This window comes from Bemisia tabaci, chromosome 6 (genome assembly GCF_918797505.1).
Source record: "Bemisia tabaci chromosome 6, PGI_BMITA_v3".
NCBI lineage: Eukaryota > Metazoa > Arthropoda > Insecta > Hemiptera > Aleyrodidae > Bemisia > Bemisia tabaci.
The window spans coordinates 5,734,520-5,754,167 of NC_092798.1; the positions used below are offsets into that span (position 1 = coordinate 5,734,520).

General features: G+C 37.1%; 2 protein-coding genes across 6 annotated transcripts in view; one reads left to right on the forward strand and one right to left on the reverse strand.

Annotated features, from left to right (window-relative positions):
- Positions 1-262: 262 nt before the first annotated feature.
- LOC109038478 (zinc finger TRAF-type-containing protein 1 homolog) lies at positions 263-17,119 on the reverse strand. 2 transcript variants are annotated; one of them, XM_019053525.2, is made up of 6 exons: positions 16,873-17,119; positions 14,125-14,363; positions 13,434-13,645; positions 11,792-11,952; positions 4,098-4,300; positions 263-2,340 (listed from the first exon to the last, which is right to left on the reverse strand). In XM_019053525.2, exons 1-6 carry the CDS (start codon positions 17,065-17,067, stop codon positions 2,313-2,315), a joined length of 1,038 nt encoding a protein of 345 aa, XP_018909070.1. In that variant the 5' UTR covers positions 17,068-17,119; the 3' UTR covers positions 263-2,312. The 2 variants fall into 2 exon arrangements, 1 of the variants encoding a protein (XP_018909070.1); XR_011899999.1 differs by lacking the exon at positions 263-2,340 and having other exon boundaries at positions 11,514-11,952.
- Positions 17,120-17,962: 843 nt separating this feature from the next.
- The window catches only part of RanBPM (Ran-binding protein M), a 64,909-nt gene continuing 63,223 nt past the window's right edge, over positions 17,963-19,648 (forward strand). Inside the window, exon 1 of one of the 4 annotated variants that reach the window (XM_019053523.2) lies at positions 17,963-18,475. In XM_019053523.2, coding sequence (XP_018909068.1) covers positions 18,265-18,475 — 211 coding nt within the window. In that variant the 5' untranslated portion in view covers positions 17,963-18,264. The remainder of the gene's footprint in view (positions 18,476-19,648) is intronic. The other 3 variants (XM_019053522.2, XM_072301217.1, XM_019053524.2) reach the window with 3 other exon arrangements.

Below are 19,648 nucleotides of genomic sequence, written 5' to 3' on the forward strand. Positions count from 1 at the left end.
TGCAAAAAATTAAATTTACAAAGGTATTTTTTGTCTTGAATACATAGTTTATTCGGATTAAAGAAGAAACTTGTCCAGATGATTAGTACATATTTGCAAGGTAAAAAAGTTGCACAATTTTTGCAACATTGGAATGCTCTTGGTTCCTTTTTGCAAAATGCAATCCATTTGTTGTGATGACATTTGACTGCCGATGAAAACTGAGCCTTTGACGGAGAGGGAATTAAAAGAAAATTGGAGGATGGATACAAATAACACAGAATGAAAAAAAAAGCTTAAAATATTTATTGAGACAAACAGAACACAAAATAAAAGTTGCAAGTTTGAAAGAACAAATGATGATAACTGATTGTATTGAAAAAAGCGAATGGTCTGCTGCAGGAGAAGACTTGAGTAGGAATTAGTGCTTAATTCAATGGAGCTAGAGGGGCATAGCCTGGCAGATTTGAACGAACCTACGGATAATATGGCTCTGCTTGATTCTTGTGAACCAATTTCTAATACAACTTATTACTACACTTATGACAGTAAATAATAAATAATGATACATAAACTATATAAACATCTAAAATCAGTTACGAATAAATATACTTTTTTTTTAAATAATTTAAAGTCGAAATTAAATAAATTTGCGGTCTTCGATATTGGATTAAAAGAAGATTATGTTGGAAAGAGGATCAAGACGAAATGTTTTGTCTTCCCTTGAAGTAAGTAATAGGCATAAATTATGTTTTTGGGTAGGTCTCTCATCCTCAACGTAAGTTAACTCTCCAAGGATTTCTTGTGAATTACATCCTTCATCCTTGGCACATTAATCTGAACTGGGCAGTTTTTATGAAACTTAATTTTACACAGTTGGGCTGAAATTAGAATATTATTACCACTCTTTTAAAAATATTTTTGCTACCTTGACCGAGACAAAATGCCGATGATGTTCAGAAATGTAGTCTAATTATTGCTCATGGTGAAATATTTCCCTGCACAGGATATAATATTATTCACAAGCATGCAACTAGGTTTGAATGCAAGGGACAAAAATATGCAAAGAGATTTTTAGTCCAATACAAGGACAGCAACAAAGTTTTGGATCGATACAATTAATAATTACTGAAAAATACAGTGAGCGTACATAATTGCTCTGGTGAGCTGTAGATATGGCTTTAATAGAGGTTAAAACAAATATCCTTAGCTTCAAAATTTTGGTGCAAAAAACTGACCTGACCCAAAAACGATAAAATCAGAGGTAAATGATTTGATTAAGATGGTGCTCAAGCCTTTCAGGGCCTTTACAATTGATGAAGATGCGATGAAGCAAATACACAAAAAAGCACCAGAACAAAAAAAAAAAAAAAATAAGAATAACTTGAGATCACTGATAAAAACAAAAACATCAAATAAATTCTTCTGAGCTAAAATTTGGAAAGACAAAAACGAGAAAGAGTTCTTTTTCTGCATGTAGCATCTGTTAGAAAATTCTTAGTCAGTTGTTCAAAAATTTTAGTATCCATTCATTAATTTCTGATAAGTCAAATTTCTTCTTGTCTTTATCAAATAAAATTTAATAAAATATGAGATAATTAAGTCGAAACAGTGATAACTAAAGTCCAACTGATCTCCAGAAACATCGCAAATCGTTGAGTAAAAGAAAAAATAAATAAATAGATAAAATAAAAAACAAGCATTAAAAAAACAAACTCATCAATTTTGAGTGGGTAAAATTACCAATTTCAACAAGTAAATAGACTTTACACTGATAAAATTTAAAAGAAAGAACAAGAAAAAGGATACTTCAGAGATGGAACAACTAAAAAAAGCTTTAAGATCCAAGTTTAAGTCGTTACTTACAGAATTAATGAAAGAAAAGAAGAAAAATAATATTTTTCCTTTGAAACAAGCTCATAGCTTTTAATTAAACAAAACTTGTAGGGTTACTACGGAATACTAATACACAGAAGCAATATTTTGATGATTAAACTTAGATGATACTTTATGAAGCAGACAAGTTCATTGGAGGTATATAAATATAGCTTATAGCCTTGATTGCTTTCTGACAGCCTGCGAGTCTGTCAAAAAATGAAAGACGAACAAATCTGACTGGAGATGATTTTTTGACAGGATGGTGAGTTTCGATTTGTACGCTGGCAAGGTCTTGGATTATTTTTCTTCCTTCAGGAAACTCCTTTTGGAACGAACGTCATGGCGGAAAGAACTAAATGGCTGTTGTAATAGGATATCATGACAGGTGCAGTGTCTGAAGGACAACTCAAAAAACTTTTGGTTAAGGAAAGAAGGAGTAAAGATTCTTTGCAGATTTACTTTGGTGCAAGAAACATGATGATTCTGAAACAAAACAAAAAAAACAATGAAGTGAGACAATGTTCATGATAAGCAGCACAGCTGTTGCACTTCCTTTGCATGAAAACTGTTCTGAGCTTCACAACCTCACCATCGATAAGAAACTCACGGATGCAGAAAATTCATGGCCATTTTTCTGAAATCAGCCTCCTCATTTTAAAAGTCTTTATTCCACTCACAGTTTCGAAGTGATACTTTATTTCTTAGTCTTCCTATTTTCCCTAATCCTCTCTTTATTAGTGATTTTCCAATAGATATAGAATTTTCCACTGATGCACGGCCGTTTTCCCAGTTTCAGCACCTCTTTTTGCAGCCCTCCAACTACCTCCAGCAACCTGCTCTGCTGTGCTAAGGAAGAACACCATATGAGCCTTGGGGGGTTGCAAATTTCTTTCGGGAAAATACAAATTTTCAGGGAGACTTGTGAAAATTTTCGGTCTAATTTTTCAAGGAATTTTCTTTGCAATGTGATCTAAAAATCATCAGAGAATTTTAGGTAGAAATATTCATTATTGGCCTCAAAAATTAATGTTTTAAGAGGAGAAATTTGGCAACTCTCGAATGTTCATACGGCGTTTTTCCTTAGCACGGCAGTGCTGGTCTGGTTAAAAAATTTCTGCTCCTTGCTGATGCCTCTTAAAGTCTTTATTTTACAGTCATGGGTAAGTATTGAAATGGTGAATTGAATTATGATGGCTAAAGTCGGAAAATGCGTACTTCCCTTGTAGTGTTTCTAAATTTCTGAATATATGTTATTCTTTTAAAAGATTAATACAAAAATATCTTCTGGACATTTTCAGAGAATAATTTTTAAACGGTAAGAAAAATTCACTGAAAATTAAAAGAAAACTGTCGAATGGTTTTCTCTTCAGAAAATGAAACAAGAGCAGAGATTTGCAATGTTGCAAGCAAAGACCCGTATTGATCTACTTTAGCAATTGATTAATTTTGTTCATTATTATCAATGAGCCTAGCACAATCATTTATCTTGGTTCCTTTATTAAAAATGACCTATGGTTAGAAATCAAGAAGAGAATGGTGATGCATTACGCTATTATATCCCTTCCCCTAATAAAGTACTAAATATTATGATGTGGATATCTAACCAACCCCTGGAACATTTAAACTGTCAGATTATCCAGTCAGCTCTCTAGTCAAAAACATCAACCTGAGAGGAAGAAAACTGACATTTCAAAAATCAGGTACTTTGGTGTTTTTTAAGTAGAATGTATTATACTTCAACAGATATGCTAAATCTTCAAGAAAGAAGTCGTCAAAATATTTTTACAAAAAAAAAAACTGACCGCATTCGAAAAAAATATATGGTTTCAATTTTCCATGTTATTTTCCATAAGAGATGAAAAAGTGATCCTTGGGTGTTTGATCGGCTGAAAAAAGGCAAAGGAAGAGCTGGTGGTCAAGCACATTCACGATTTAATGCAGACTCTTATTTGAGGGGCTCGGAAGACAAAGCCCATAAATGCAGTGTTTGCTATTTCGAGAAATGCGTGTTTGAAGTTTCGAAATGACATAGATCCTTATGGCAGAAAACAGTTCAAACTGACTTGTTGATGCTTACAAATTGGAATTTGGGAGCAAATTTTTCACACAATATGCATTAAAACTAGTTTTACTTGAAATCATTAATACCTCAATTTTTCAAAAACTACACTTATGCGCCTTTTCCTTCAAACCCCTCATTTCTTCTTTGCCTGAGAATATGAGAGTGGGCGATAACTCACCGGAAATTGATACGTTTCGAGGCCAAGAGCCGGTTGCATTCAGCAGAGTCTGGCAGAGGTAAAGGTACGTAGGGACTCTCGTTGTTTTGTTCATTGAACTCAAACTTGTGGATGCCAGCATTCACCTTCATATCACCAAAAGGTCCTCGTAAGACGAGAAAATGAAGAGGCAGAACTGCTGTCGTCTTTGTTTTCAAGATCAGCTGTGAGAGAAAGCAAAACAAAGGGATATGAAATCATCTGAAGAAAAGGGGAGCCCTAAACTGAAATTGTCATTAGTAACAAATGAGACAAAATTATTATGATTAAAAGAGGAAAAGTTTTAGAAAAGGATAGGAGGGTGGGACTGATATGCTTGTTCTTACAAAAGAGCATATCCGAATATTTTGATGCTAAACCTCAACTCAACTAAACAAATTTTAATTTCGGAAATTTTTTCAAAAAGATATGCACTTAACGTATCGGTCTATCATAAATTTGGATTTTCACCGCCCCTTGGAGTGCGAAAAAACTCAAAAATTGCTGAAGTTGTTATTGAATAAACTCTTCAAAAATAAAAGTTAAGGCACTGACTCTGTCGCAAATTCAACTCATCACAAGCAGCTACTTTTTCACTTCTCTTGAGAGGGATGCTGCAGATTTTGCTGTTCTTCAGGACAACAATCTAAGAAAACGGCCGAAAAAATATTTGGTTGAGTTGCGGTTTCAAAATAGTCATCTTGAGACGATTTAAGACATGCACGCTTACATTCCTTCTTTGCCAAAAATTCTGGCAAGAATTATTTGAGAGTTGAGAGCGAGGTTTATAGCTTCTCAATTATTTCGCTTGATTCTAATCTGATCCGAGAAGGTTTCTGTAACTCCAATTCAAATCATAAACACAAGCCTCTTTCATTCAGTCAAACACATACACAAAAAACAGGATTGCGATTTTCCTGCATCAGACAACCGAGTGTACACTAAAAGTCGTAGAATCTAAAGTATTGAAAACCTTTTTTTAAAATTTCCCGGGTGAATGAACGATTGGGACAAAATATACGTAATTTTTAGGACTTTGGCAGGACTCAGGAGGTATGCAAGGGATTTGAGTTGAAAAAGGATACTTGGCTGTTATGCACTGAACTGTTTCCTGTAGAAACTTTCTGCTTTTACAACAAAACAAAATTTTAGTTTTGAGGATATTATTGTTATCATTCCCTCTCTTCCTCTTCTTCTTTGGAATTATGACCATTTTTTTTTTAAATTCGCAGCAGAGTTAATGCCAATGTCACGCAATTTAGTGTCCATCAGTTTCTACGTACAGTTTTTTATCTAACATTTTCTCTTGGCTAGGACAGGACATAAGAATAGGGAATGGAATGACGCATATAATCGGCACGAATCTCCCACGATTAACCGAAATACTCAGAGATCAGGACTTTTCCTTCATCTCACTTCATTTACAGATGGCAATGAAAAATTCCTTTTTCTACAACACGTCCAACACTTAGTTGAAATGAGACTTATTGATATGCATCCTTTCATCTCACATTCTCTCTTTCTATGTATTTAAAATAAAATGAGATAATAAGATGTTTTCCCTTCTAGCATAAATCAATTATTGGGATATAATGAAATCTTTCTGTAGTGTCTCTGTAGCTCTCTCTCTTTCTCTCCCTCCCTGTGTAACGACTGCAGTACTTAGTTGAAATCGGAGTATTCTTTTGTCTCTCTCCATTTGCTGAGGGCGATAAGAGGTTTCTTATTCAAAGACTTTTCTCTCGAAGGAATCTCATTATGCTCAAGGAGAGAGGGTGAATGAAAATAGCTCGATAATTGCAGTATGACCATTTTTGTCAAGCAAGAGTCACAGACTTTCAGGACGATGAATACTTGTACTACGGGACGTTGGAGTTTTTTAGCCGACATGCGTAAAAAGTTCAGCTTAAAGCTGAAATCTCATTAGAGAAGGAAAAAGCTCACACACAAGCACAATTTTCCCTCGGTTTGTGTAATACTTGTGCTCTGACTAAGTCCCAGTTCTGCCGATAATCAAAAGGGCTAGAAAAGATTAGATACTTGAGTACAGACCACCGAAACAATTCATTCTCCTCATACATAAGTACGGACAAACTTCAGACGAAAAGAAAAGAAGAAGGAAAAATTTCACAGCTGGCAAGAGAGGGATGTTTGTACAAAAAAAAAGTGTCATAAGAAGGAGATTTCAAGATAGATGAGCAGACATTAAATATTCCAATTCCGTGAGTATGCGACTTTAAGTTGAGATAGAACTTTCAAAGATTTCCTTGGTTTTGACTTCTTTCGGTGAGAAAAGATGCAGTCTGGCAAATTTTGTGCAAATCACTTTCGAGTTTCCCGTTAAGACAGACAACTACGAACGAATCTACTAGACCATATTCCGTTGAAGAAAAAATTGTCAGGCGAGTCGCGGCAAGTCAGAATTTTTTGTTTCTTACTTCTAGTCCATTTGGTTCAAACGATTATTGTCTGGCACCTGATGTTGGCTGCAAATAAAGTTTGAAACTTAAGATCTAAAATACACAGCAACAGCTTAGCTGAACTGAAGTTCGAGCTTCAAGCAACAGAAAATACAGACAGAGTGTCTTGATAGGAATTAAAGAGTGGAAGAGTTGAGAAAATTTAAAAAAATTCTAATGTTGGAAATTAAAGTTGTATTTTATTAATTTTTTTTCTTCTCTTCATTTTTTGCCGGCAGTGCTATTGCCCTTTGCCATTGTCTTTTCTCTTACATGTCAGTTTCAGATTGCAAGTTCCATTCTAGGAAAAAAAGCTTTACTGAATAAGACTTGATGATTAATAGAATAAAAATAATGCGCTTGGTTTGGCACATTACTCGGGGGGGGGGGGGGATCCATAAGGGCCTCTTAGAAATGATACTTAATGGTTATTGAGTGGCCTCAGCTCATCGTTAAAATGGAAGCCTTTAGGTTTAAATGTTTCATGCTTATCTCTCTCTTCAAAGATACATGAGCTTGTCGACGTGAAAGAGGACAGCATCAAGGGGTGACAATAGGAGATGACGATTTACTTGGCCTCTCAGCTTTGAAAACTTGAGGGAAGTCCCCTTATGGAGCATTCAGTGGAAAAGAGAGAGCTTGTGAGGATAGCTTCATGTTGTAAGGGTTGTTCAAGTTATCAGACGTTCCTGAATAAAAACTTGAGAAGCTTCAGAAAATTCCAGCTTGTGATTGTGAATAAATGACGGAGCCTCAAACTAGAGCACATCTGGTTTATAGTGTCTCACGGAGCTGCCATTATCTAATTGACTCCATGCATGAGATGCGTTGGTGATGCCAAGGAAAAGGCGAAGTTTAACCGAAGGGCAACATTTTTAAAATTCTCACACGACATGAAAAAAATGACGTAGGGATAGACTCAATCACTATTCAATAATTGAGAGGTAATATACAGAGGCTTTTATTCCCATCTAAGAGTGAATATAGAGGTTGAAACCGATGATTGGGAAGTTCTCTTACTCATGACAACTACTTTTGACTTAAACCAGAAACGCTAAAAATGAATCACTGGACAAGGATGAGAACCAAGCATCAAAGCAGGTGTCATTTCACAAAAATTTCACTATGAAAATGGTGGACACACTGAAAATTTCGAATTTCAACTCATCAAAAAGAAACTAGCGTTTTTGCTTTCATGAATTTGAATTTCCCGCTTGTAAAAAAAAAAAAAAAAAATACTGGCATTAAATCAGACGCTGAACTGATTGCACACTTTCCATGGAAGTTTTCCACGTGCGCTGAATTTTCGTCAACATGTACTGACATTTTATGTAAACCAGAAGAAAATTTTTTTCTAATGCCCAACAATTCATATTTACCCAGTGATACGCTCATTTTCTAAAGCTGATTAGATATGTGTTACTTTTGACACTTTTGGTGAGCTCAAAATTCAAATTAATGAAAAGTAAACGCTGACCTCTCATTAACTTGATGATTTTAGAAATCTTCAACATGTTTGACATGCTTCATGCACTTTATCGCTGATGAAGTATGTCTCGCGATACTTTAAATCTAATCCTGTCTAGCGATCAACTGCTTGAGGCTCTTCAAAAACCCACTCTCATCACAGAACTGATTATTATCCACTCAACTGGTGTTTCTTATTCAAGAAAGGAAGACTACCACTGAAAGTACCTATAGAGGATTTTGACTCATTTGTAGAGACGCCTCTCAGAGAAGCGAAACAATTTTTCACAGATAATTGTAAAAAGTCCCTATTGCTTTCCCTTAGCTAGAAGAAGGGTACACTCCTTTGGCGTGTCAGGGTGTATAGGCACAGCACAGCATACATGTTATAATTCAGTGGGGAAACTGCAGAAATGCGTATCATTGTATATGCATATATGTTACATCGCTGATGTTCTATCATACTTCAGGAAAACTACTGAACATCATTCTCTGGAAACTCTGGTGATTTTTGTCCACTTTGTATAGAAAATTCTGAGAAAAGTTCCAACCATGATGCTGATTTGGTCTCCTTTTAAAAAATAGAATGCGAGCGGAGATTTTGGAACAACCCAACGGGGATACACATTTTTTTTGCAGTGTTGCCGTCAAAAAGCCTCATCTTCAACTTCACTTTCTCACTCAACTTCACTTTCGAGGCTTATGATATCAACAGAGAAATGGTTAGCTAAGCGCATGATGTTGCTGAGATTTTTCTTGACATCCTGACATGTTAAAACAATGTACACTTTTTCTTTCATGCACATTCCTTGATGAAGATATAGGGGAACTATTTTGATCTATCGATACGCACCAAAATTAGAAAAACAGGGATAATGAGTTGGGCAATTTTTAACATAATTTGCTGATTTCACCATCTTGAGATCTCATACTGTGAACATAGGCCCGTTGACTCCCTCAATTCTCATATCTTGTCAGAGATACTTCCGAAAACTAACTGGGTTGGTTTCCAAAATATACTATATATAAATATAGTAGTTGGGGAATCGGCAGGTGAAATACGGTATGAGACTGCTGCTTCTATTATTTAAATTTCAACCCAGGATTGCTCATTCAGAGCACAAAGTACCCATTGCAGGTTGGCCCGCGGATCAACACAAAAGGAACCTCATATGTTTATTCATCAATTCCACAAGTGTACAATGCCATTACAAATCAAGCTACTGAGAATTGATTGTAAAAGCAAACTATTTTTAAGGGCTTTGAACAAAAGATAACATACCGATAGTTCAAAATATTTCCTTACTTGTCATCAAGAAAGGGCAGGGGCTGTAGTGCAGGGAGCACAGTTCTATTCTTCAAGTTTTTTAATAAACTTTCAAGTGAGCGGAAAACGATTCAGACTCATCATAGCCTGCGTTTTAGAGGGAAATGGGGAATTAAGACAAGAGAGAGAATAAATTGGTCACAAAAAAGAAAGAAGACTGAATCAGTGTCAATTCTTCCTTCTCAAGTTTGATCCATCTTCAAACTGGTGCTTGTGCATCGGCACATGGAATTTGAACATTTGTTCAAACAAATTTTAATTTTGAAAATTATACATTTCAACATGATTACCTACTTTGATTTTAGAATGCAAAATGTAATTTATAATGCAAAGGATGCAAACTTTACACGGAGACAGTTGCAGCTGATAGTGAGGGGGTATTCTCTTATGAGTGTATAGATAAAACGTATACATTTTTCTCTTACATTTTTCAGGGTCATAACGACTGAGTGATCAGCCACAAAGTCTCTGAGTTTTGTTTGTTGCTAGGGATTTGGTATTTATGACAGAGCAAACGTAAGGGTTAATTCTTTGCTGAGATAAAAAAATACGCTTCCTTGTAGGATGTTATGTCCTATGAAATTCTAATTTTTCAATTCACAAACCGCATCAATTGAAAAAAAAAAAAAATAAAAAACAGTGAATTAATTACTACAGTAAAAATCGATAAGGGTAATACATTTATTTTTAGCGATAATCTAACTAGCACCATTTGAAGATGGATTCAGATGGTAATGTGACCCAGTGACAGATCTCTATGAAAATTAGCAAAGATAGTAAAACGAAGAGATTTCTCAGTATGATCAACACTTTTGGAAAATTGTCTCTTTACAACAAGTATGACAGGAAGTCTTTGGAGTAAACAAGTCCAAATGTTAATTCAGTTCAACGTTAAAGCCGTAGATTAAGTATTTGTTTCATACGAGAGAGGCTTAATAATTCAGGTGTTTCCATTTTCAATTCAACACAGAGCTTTGCTCACATTCATGATGAAGTCCCTCTATTTTTGTAGTTTGAAGAATCGCTATCCTTCAGATCAAATATTTTTCAGACCAAACACCTTTCTGTGACAGCACTTTATCTGTAATGGGACATCTAAGAACTTCATTTCAATGTTGGGATAATCCTTTTAAAGATTCAGTTGTGGTCCTGCTGACATTTCATTATTAACTGAGTTACTAGCCAAACTGTTTGCTACTGTTCGGCACTCATCCCCTAAGACTCAGCCCTTGTCCTTTTGAAGTCACAGCTGACATGTGGCAATGCACTGAGACTTATTGGAGGGAGAAATTGCTCAGCCAAAATTTTTCACCTTAAATATAAGGTGATTCGAAGACTTAAGATATTGTAGCACTTCTGAGAACACTTTAACGAGAACATACTAACACTTGAGCACTGATTTCACTCAAGACAAAGCTAGAGCTGACTTTTAAAAGGATAATCTGTCACCGAGTCACAATATAACTGTAAACAATGAAAGAGGGGAAGACAAAGGGAGAAGCACAGAATATGAAAGCAAATGAAGGAAGTAAAACATTTTGTTGCCATAAAACAGCTTTGAAAAAGAAAATTGAGAAGTTCAGTTATGATTGACTTTCTTATCAAGACTCAAATCTCTTAAGATAAATGAAAAAAAAGATATTTTTGCTTTCATATTCTGCCAAGTATCAGGGCCGTAGCTGAAAAGGAACTCAAAGGGTTTTATTCAGCCATCCAAGTTTTATACCCTAGTGTTTCGGTTGAACACTTGGAGGGGACCTTACTTGTTTATTTTCAGAGTGATCAAGTTTTGAATTTCTTTACTTTCAAATGGACCAAATTGTATCAAGTAATCACTAAGTTTCGATGCATAGCTCAGCCCTTCCAGTTCTTTTTAGCTACAAGCACGACCTTGCCCAAGGGTGAAAAATGTTCCCAATTTGACGGTAGACTAATATCTTAAAACTTCACAGAAAAGAAAAATGATTTTGATTGAAATCTTGAAGAATTTTTCAGTAAAATTTACAATAATCTGGGGAAAATTATTACATCACAAGGGTAAAGACTGCTACACAGGAATGTGGAACCTTTTTCACCTCTTAGGTCAGTAAATCTTACAATTTAACGAAATTTAAATAAGCTTCGAAAGTAAACTGATATCTATACCCGTATCATAATCCAATGGCGCGTGGAATGTGGATTCAATCCTGGTTCATCCTCGATGTGAAACCACGACGGCTTTGAGCTGTTAGGCGTTCTTCAACGTGAGACGGTCGCTTCCATGGTGGGGCCCGGTTGGTAACCTATCCTGCGAAAGGACTACACAACCCACAATGGCAGAGGTGACATTATCAGGTGAAGAGAAGACACTGGAGAATTGAGGATAAAGGAGGTACTTACCACTAACAAAGGCATATCCTCGATGGAATCGAGGAATAATTTACCTGGTAGGTTATGTCACGCTCAGAACTCAGCGTTGGATCACGCTGACTGTTATTGATGCGTGCTTTCACCACCCATTGGTTGTTGAATGCTGAAAAGCGACTCGTCTCATAATACAGTTTGTGCACAAATTCGTCTGTCCTGAATGGTTTCAGCTGAAAATCTGTGAAAATAAAATGATCGAATTAGAAAGGTTCACTTTTGAAAAATGATTCGTAAATGTACAGCTTCAACTTAAATGGACTTGGCTACATTCCATCAGAGACCTCATCTCGATCTGAGATAATCATTTTTAATCTTCAGTCATGGATATTTATTGTTGAAAATGGTTGAACTTTTACAACTTGAAGCTCAATTGGGAAAAACTAGTTAACTTGGTGGCTTGAAAATTACTAAGACTCTCTTACACACTGCCAACAATTTAGGCAATGGAGCAGGTAAATTTTCCCCATGATGAGTCCTCTAAGGTTTTCATAATTACATGGGAGCAAAAATTTTGCAAAAATTCCATCAGAAAGTATGTATTCAAAACTCAACTATCATAAGGGAAAATTGTCTATTGTCAAAGGGTTTTCACTGCAGGTACTTTTGCTCCTCTTACGTAACTTTGTTTTATTTTGCTTCCTGTTAATAAATAAAAAAAATTGCCTCATGAATATGTGATGTCAAGTGAGAGAGATTTATGTCATTATTTTTTAAGTGCTCAAAGGTTATCAGTTGTCAAGTGAAAATATGCAGGAGTGAAGAGAGGTTCGGTCTCACCTTCAATGTTTCAGAAAACAAATGAACGATATGAGGGTAGATTTACAAAGAAGAAAAATTAAGCAGAGGAACTAAGTAGAGTACACAATATGTAAAAGAAGGGAGCTACATCATTCATTACTTAAAACTTTCAGTTTCCTACAATTTTTAATTTTTTGTAAGTTAAGTAAATTTAGAGATCTTTCAGGCCTATCTCTGTGAATATTCAGCAATCAGCGGCTAATAATATCTGCCAGAGTTCACTTTTTCTCAATTTTGACCCATATTTTCTGTAGTCCTGAAAAAGCCCTTTGTAGGCCACAGAGTGGCTGTTAAGGATTAGGCCTATGATTTCAGAGCGTATCATCCATGAATTAATGCTGGTCTTGAAACGAAAGGGGTGAAAATTTCACCATATTTATATGATCTTTTCAACTTAAAAAATGCAGTGATCAGAAATGCAAAAATTTCACTCAACGGCAAAGAAAATAAACCAATCGACTTTTCAGGGTCTGTAAATTAATCTGAGCAAGAGCAGGTTGTCAAGAAAACTTTTCTTTCCTTTCCTCCCGACTTTCAAGGATTTCTCTGATGATCCTTGTACATTCCTGATCTCTTATTCCAAATCGAAAGAAATACTTAAGTAAACATAGCTAGGCAGATTGGTTTACGGATCGGTAGGGGCATGGATTTCCAAGGGAAAAATTCACTACAGACAAGGAGATAGGGCTGCAAGGCTCAATATCAAGGCGGCGTGAAGTTACGGAAAAATACCATTTCACGTAGGACACCTCGAGACACCCCCACTCTCCCAGAGACACCTCTTTTCTCCCTGACTTCCCTGGTCACTCGACATTCTGAAAAGCACTTACCAGGTAAGCACAACAGTTTTTAAATACTCACCGTTGAAAAATATTTTTTCGTACGATAATAAATCAAAGATTGAGTCATATAGGTGTTTCTCTTCTTCAGCTTTAGTATCAATGACTTTGAGCGCTTCCATTACTTCTAGGCCGGATTTATTGGGGTGAGCACACACCTTTTCATGCTCAGTTGACTCATGGAACGGTCCTCGCCACGGACAGCCAATTCGACTGAACCGGCAAACAGTTGTCCTAAAAAAATATTTTAGTGTAAGGTCACAAGAGAGGAGAGTGATGAGAAAATTTCATACAAGTACAAGGGGAAAAGAGAAAAAAATCTAATTTTTGGGGGAGGTCAATGAATTTTCCCTTGCACTTCAAAACTTTAATTATTTTGTTACATACTTCACTCGTTCAGTAGTGCACTTTTTACCTGTGGATTGATCAGCTAAGTTGATACCTACCCATGTTACTTTCATTGTTTTTTCCATGACATGTAAGTATTGACAGAAACTATGTTGCGTGACTTTGGGAAAATACCGGAGGGGAAGAAAAAGCCACATGAAAAGTAAAATTTAACTGAAAAATGACTACATGAAAAAGACATCATGTGATGTATCACATGATATGGTATTCAGTACTTCCCGGCGGCCTTTAAAAAATCAGTACTATTTCCGGACTTGTAGACACCCTGGACAGCCCTAAACAAAATAAAAAACCTGTCTATTCACCTCTCATCACATAGAGTAGTTTCATGGCGCTCGAGAATGTTCCTCGGGAATTCTTTATTGCAGTACTGACACTCGGAAGGCAACTCATTCACAGCTTTTTCCACAGCTAGATTCCTGGATGGAGGAGTTTCACTGATGTCTATTCTGCAGTTCGGACAAGTTGCCACTTCATCCCGTAAACGTGCATCAGCCAGAACATGCGTGAAACATCCTGCACACATCAGGTGCCCATTCGTGCACTGCAAGAAAATTAACGGCATATAAGCAACAAGCACTCAACATAACTAATTAGGTCATCTCAATTTGATTTCGATTCCATTATCAGAAACTGTCATCATTCATAAACTGGAGATCATGACAGAGGAGATAGGATCTATGGTAGGTTGGGTGGCAACTTAGTCCACTATTAGTATTGTTCTACAATTTTCATGATGTCCCAAATTAAGAGGCTTGCTAGCATCTTTTTACAACTTTTAGAATTAATTTTTCTGATCCTAAATATTTTGTTGAGAGTATACAATTGAGAAAGCTGAGATGACACTGAAAATGGAGATGTTGCATGTGTGAGGAATTTGCGATTTGACTGTTGATTCTCATGTAAAAGTTCGCGAGAAACACAATGGTCCCACTGATTTTCTCTGAAATCAACTCCAGAGCTCAAAAAAAGCTCTCAAGTTGAGGCCAAAATGGAGGGGATATCCCATGCTATCCTGAGAGTCCACCTCTACCTATATCAAAACGATCTCTCCATGCAAATGTAGGGAGCAAGTACATTAGCAGGGTTGCCGTGTTTTCAATTTTGGAGTCCCCAAAATAAAGTGGCAGCCCTGTCAATGTACTTGCTCCCTATCTTTTCATGGAGAGTTTGTTTTTGATGTAGGTAGAGGTGGACTCTCGGGATAGCGTGGGATATCCTCTCCATTTTGGCCTCAACTTGAGAGCTTTTTTTGAGCTTGGGAGTTGATTTCAGGAAAAACCAGTAGCACCATCGTGTTTCTTGCGAACTTTTACATAAGAATTAACAGTCAAATCACAAATTTCTCACACATGCAACATCCCCATTAGGGAGCCATTTGATTTGCGAGATTAATTTTGAGTACCTACCTAGCCATAATGATTAGTGTTAGGCTCAATAGAAACTGGGGATATCTCAACTGATCAGAGGTCATGCATGCACCGAAAAATATGGACTGCTGATTCAACAATTCAATCATTAAAAAAAGTGACGGCAATGTTTCAAAAGTACATTTTACAATAGTGGAGAGCTAATATAACCAAAGGGTTGGTTAAAGTAGCATATTTTTAATTGTAAAATCTACATTGGAGCATTGCAGTCACTTTTTTAAACTACAAAATTGTTCAATCAGCAATTTGATTTTTCTGTGCGGCCAGTGCTGTTTTGTATTGCTAATTTTTACATCATAAAGTAAATAGTAGATACATGTCCCAGGAGTAGTTAATTACCTACTCTTTAGAAGAAAAATACCTCTAAAATCAAGGCAAAAGTGGGTACAGCAAACATTCTTTCTGATGGATATCAACAGCTAATGGGTAAAGCAATTAATCATTTTCTGTTGAACTAGGCACTGCCTCAATTTCTCGGATCAATTTTTAATTTGGTCGAATACTGCCAAGACATTAATCTGCTTCTTGTGGATACAATATTTTAAAAATCCTCAAGTCTAGTTTAAGGGAAAGACGGAATTGAGGTGAAAATAATCAATTTTCAAATTCCAGTGCTAAAAGCTTACTACTTCTCTTAGGAATATTGAGTATGTATTTCAGATCCTAATTTGCAGTGAAAGTAATGCTATGAGCATCTGAAATAAATAGTTTCAAAGGCTAGCAATAGCTCCACATGACTCAATCTGACTGCCTGTGGCTTTCTGAGAAAGAGAACACTTTACAAGGATCAGGTGCACAAAATAGGAAGCATCTGGTCCCCTTGGAAGGGGTGGTAAGGCTTCAGGCTAGACGACCCCTAAGTACGAATTCTTCCAAGTTGATAGTTTTACAAACAGCTTAACCTTGGGCTTAAATGAACTGAAACTCCAAGAATAGAAGAAAGGCAGGCGGATACATGAAAGTGCCTGGTACAAGTCTCTTAATGTTGAACTTGACATGCAGCCTAAAAAGGTGAGACAGAAGGGAGGGGTAGCCCTTGAATCCTTGGGCTGAGACGAAGGGATACCTTGAACTTAATGGGTGGACGGAAAAGACATTGGAGGAGAAATCATTTCGACTTTGAGACCTCCGTTCCTAGGATATTTGAAATTTTCAGCTCTAGGCAAAAATGAAGAGACTTGACCGATGGCAGAATGAGTGAATCAGGGAAGTTTCAAAATGAATATCTTTATTTTCTGGGTCCCTAGTAGGATAACTTTAGTTGAGGCAGTTTCAGTGACCTATAAAGATTGATTAGAAGAAGCTGGCAAGCAGATGAGGAACTTCTCAGAGGAATTTTTTTTTTTTTTGACTTCATCATCAGAGCCCCAGTTACTAGGGGCAGGACCAAAACAATGGCTTGTCAGGAGGATTTCAAGGGTCAAGAGAAAAAGGCGACATAGGTTTCAAGTTTAATGCATTGTTCGACATGAAAGGTGGAAAAGCGAGGCATCAAACGCTAGACAAAAGCAAAAGTCAAAGGCATTATAACTTTGTAAAATAGTAGAAGGATTAATTACGCAGTTAATTGCGACATTTGGAATTGGGTCATTCATAACAAAGAACAGCTGATCTGTCACTAACCTGATAGACAGCAGCTCTGGGAAGATCTAGACAAACAGCACAGCACAAAATTCCTCCGAGTCTCTGCTCCAGCCGTTCAGGATTTTCCGGGGGCTTCGACAATTTGATTTTCTTCGACGCGGGTTCATCTTCAGCGTCCAATTTTGAAATTTCAGGGAGCTCCGTAGCAGACGATGATGCTTCCACTTCAGCCATCTTGTTTGTTATGATAAGGTGTCCTTATTTGGAACGCAACTCCGCTCGACGGCAGCACCGTGTTGCCTTATCTTGGGAATTCCCAAGATTCTCTCATGCAACACCGTAGATAATCCAATAATTTTGTCGTCAATTGGGCAACGAAAAATACCTCCTCTTTCCCCCCCTGCCTGTCCCTTACATAGTTTGCAAACCTAGTCGATTATACTCCCTTATCCCTAGCCACAAGTTTTATGAGTTGGCCCTGACCTGACCCTTAGCAGAAAAATTTCTAATTCGATAATTTCAACCTTTGGACTTAGCAGCTTCTTCACGTTGCTAGCTTAACAATTACCGAGCGCTTGTAGTGGTCTTTGTGGATCATGTAACAATGCTAAAATCTGATCATCCCTTCTTGATGATAGAAGCCTCGTCTTTGTGTCACAATATTTCAGACTTTAGACCTCTTCATTGCAGTGCAGTACTGAATAGATGGGACAATTTGACAACCGTGGCAGAACTTAAGATCGCAATAAAATGTCCAATTATTATCCTGTTGATTGAGTATTAAAGTTTACGATGCGACTCTCAGGATATGAGCGAGGAAAATGCGTACTCGGTGAAAAAAGGTGCGAATACTATACTGTTACGTCATTTTAGAGAAATTCATAACAAAGAAGTCGACGCGATGGCTAGATGGGCCATCGATACCTAATGCAACCCTGCCGTTCCTCCCTGAAAACTTTGGCACGTCAAAGTTGGATAAATTATTTTTAAGCTGGGAGAGGTAGGTGAATTTTGCAATTTTTCAGCAAAGGCGCACGACAAGCCAAGAATTCCGATAAGCGATTTCAAGATCTCTCCTTGCCAAGGTTACAGAATTGAGTTGAGGCTTGGGACAAGCGCCTCCGTTCTGTTGTCATCAGTGTGCAAGTTGTTATCACAGATCGAGTTCGAGTGACGCGTGTTCGCTCGCTGGGTTGACCGTGTGTCGAGCTTGCTCGTGTGGTGGTGGTGTGAGTCTGTGAGTCGCGAAACCATCGAGTGTGCTTCTCCCAATTTCGCGTTGATCTACCTCAATAAAATGGTCCTCGAAAGTAGATTTTTTCAATTCCCGGACGGATCGTTCTCTTGAGGTTAGAAAGTGCTGCCCTCTGTACTTTTGCGTATTTTATCGTAAATGATCTCCCCAACTTTTCAGTAGTGAATTCATGGTAAATGAGAAGTTCAGAAATGGCCGCTGCTCCGAATGGTCGGACGAGTTCTGTGAATAATGTTCGAACTGATAGTGAACAAGTTGTGGATCGTTTAAAACTCTTGTATCCCATGGTGAATGAAGAAGAAACTCCTTTGCCTCGATCTTGGAGCCCTAAAGATAAATACAATTACATCGGATTATCCCAAAGCAACCTGAGAGTGCACTACAAAGGTATGAATTTATTTCGTATTTTATTGTGTGTTTTTGTCCATTGCCTTTCATAATCCCTCTTCTGAAGTATTCAGCCGTCGTTTATGACCTTATTTTTGCCATTCGAAACCCTTCCCATCCAATTAATTATCAATTTATCGCGTTTAGTTTGTTTGGCTTGATTCAAACAAAGGAGTCAGCTGATCCATAGGTCCGTGACGTAACCTGCTTATTCGACGTGAATTATTTTGACCATGTACTCATAATTTTCCTTCAAGCCATCTGCAGGGTATTGGACTGAGCACTCGACAATATACCGAAGGATTTTTGATGATAGTATTTTCCTCCAGAATTATTCAGTCCCTTTTGAATCCCTCTCCACTTTATTGCTTTTTTAATTAGGTCAAGTACCTTTGAACTAGGTTGATCTGTTTCTGTCCCCCGGTCTTCACTCACCCGACGGCATTACAGTGACGGCGAGGAGGTCGATGATAATCATATAAATTTTCTAATTGCTACATTGTCTGTCAATGTTTCCATTTAATTCAGGACCCTAAGGACATTCCGTCCCATGTCTTGGACCCTGGCATCTCGGTTTCCTTTGTTGTGTTCCAGTCGAGTGTAGGTCCTGGTAATGTCATGTCACCCTTGCCTTGCTTTGTCTCTCCGAAGCAATTTTCTGAATTCTACCCTTTATTTTAAAAGCAGTTTTTGATAATTCTCGCTCAACTTTTTACGCGTAAGTGGAAGGGATTGATTGAACCAGAAGGAGAGGATAAAATCTTATTTTTTGATGACCTATCGACCGTTTCCGATTGCTTCAAAATCTGCTGCTGTCAGTCTACTAATGGCATTTATGCAATAATGCGGATGGTTTTTTAGAGGATCTTGAAACTGAGACTCATATGGCCTGCATCAGAGGTAGTCCTACATTGTCTAAATTAGATCGGTGAAATTTTAAATGTGACTCGATTTTAAGAAGGTCTACCCAAGAAATTCTGTCAATAAGTTCTTGATGTTATGTTCCTTACAACTTCCTAAGCACGAATAGCCTTTGAATCAAACTTGGTATGTGCCTTGAGAAAAGTAGAGCTGAAATGCACAATTTCAGCATTTTTAAACGCATTACTTACCTAGTGGACATATTGCGACATCTAATTAAAAATCTAGGAGAGCTTTTATTCCCTTGCTGGC

Excerpts from the sequence above, each read along its gene's own strand:
- LOC109038478 (XM_019053525.2), bottom strand. The coding sequence starts at position 17,067 with ATGGCTGAAGTGGAAGCATCATCGTCTGCTACGGAGCTCCCTGAAATT. Across the intron at positions 14,364-16,872 it reads CCAGAGCTGCTGTCTATCAG|TGCACGAATGGGCACCTGAT; the intron begins GTTAGTGACAGA and ends ATTTTCTTGCAG. Across the intron at positions 2,341-4,097 it reads TCGAAACGTATCAATTTCCG|AATCATCATGTTTCTTGCAC; the intron begins GTGAGTTATCGC and ends GTTTTGTTTCAG.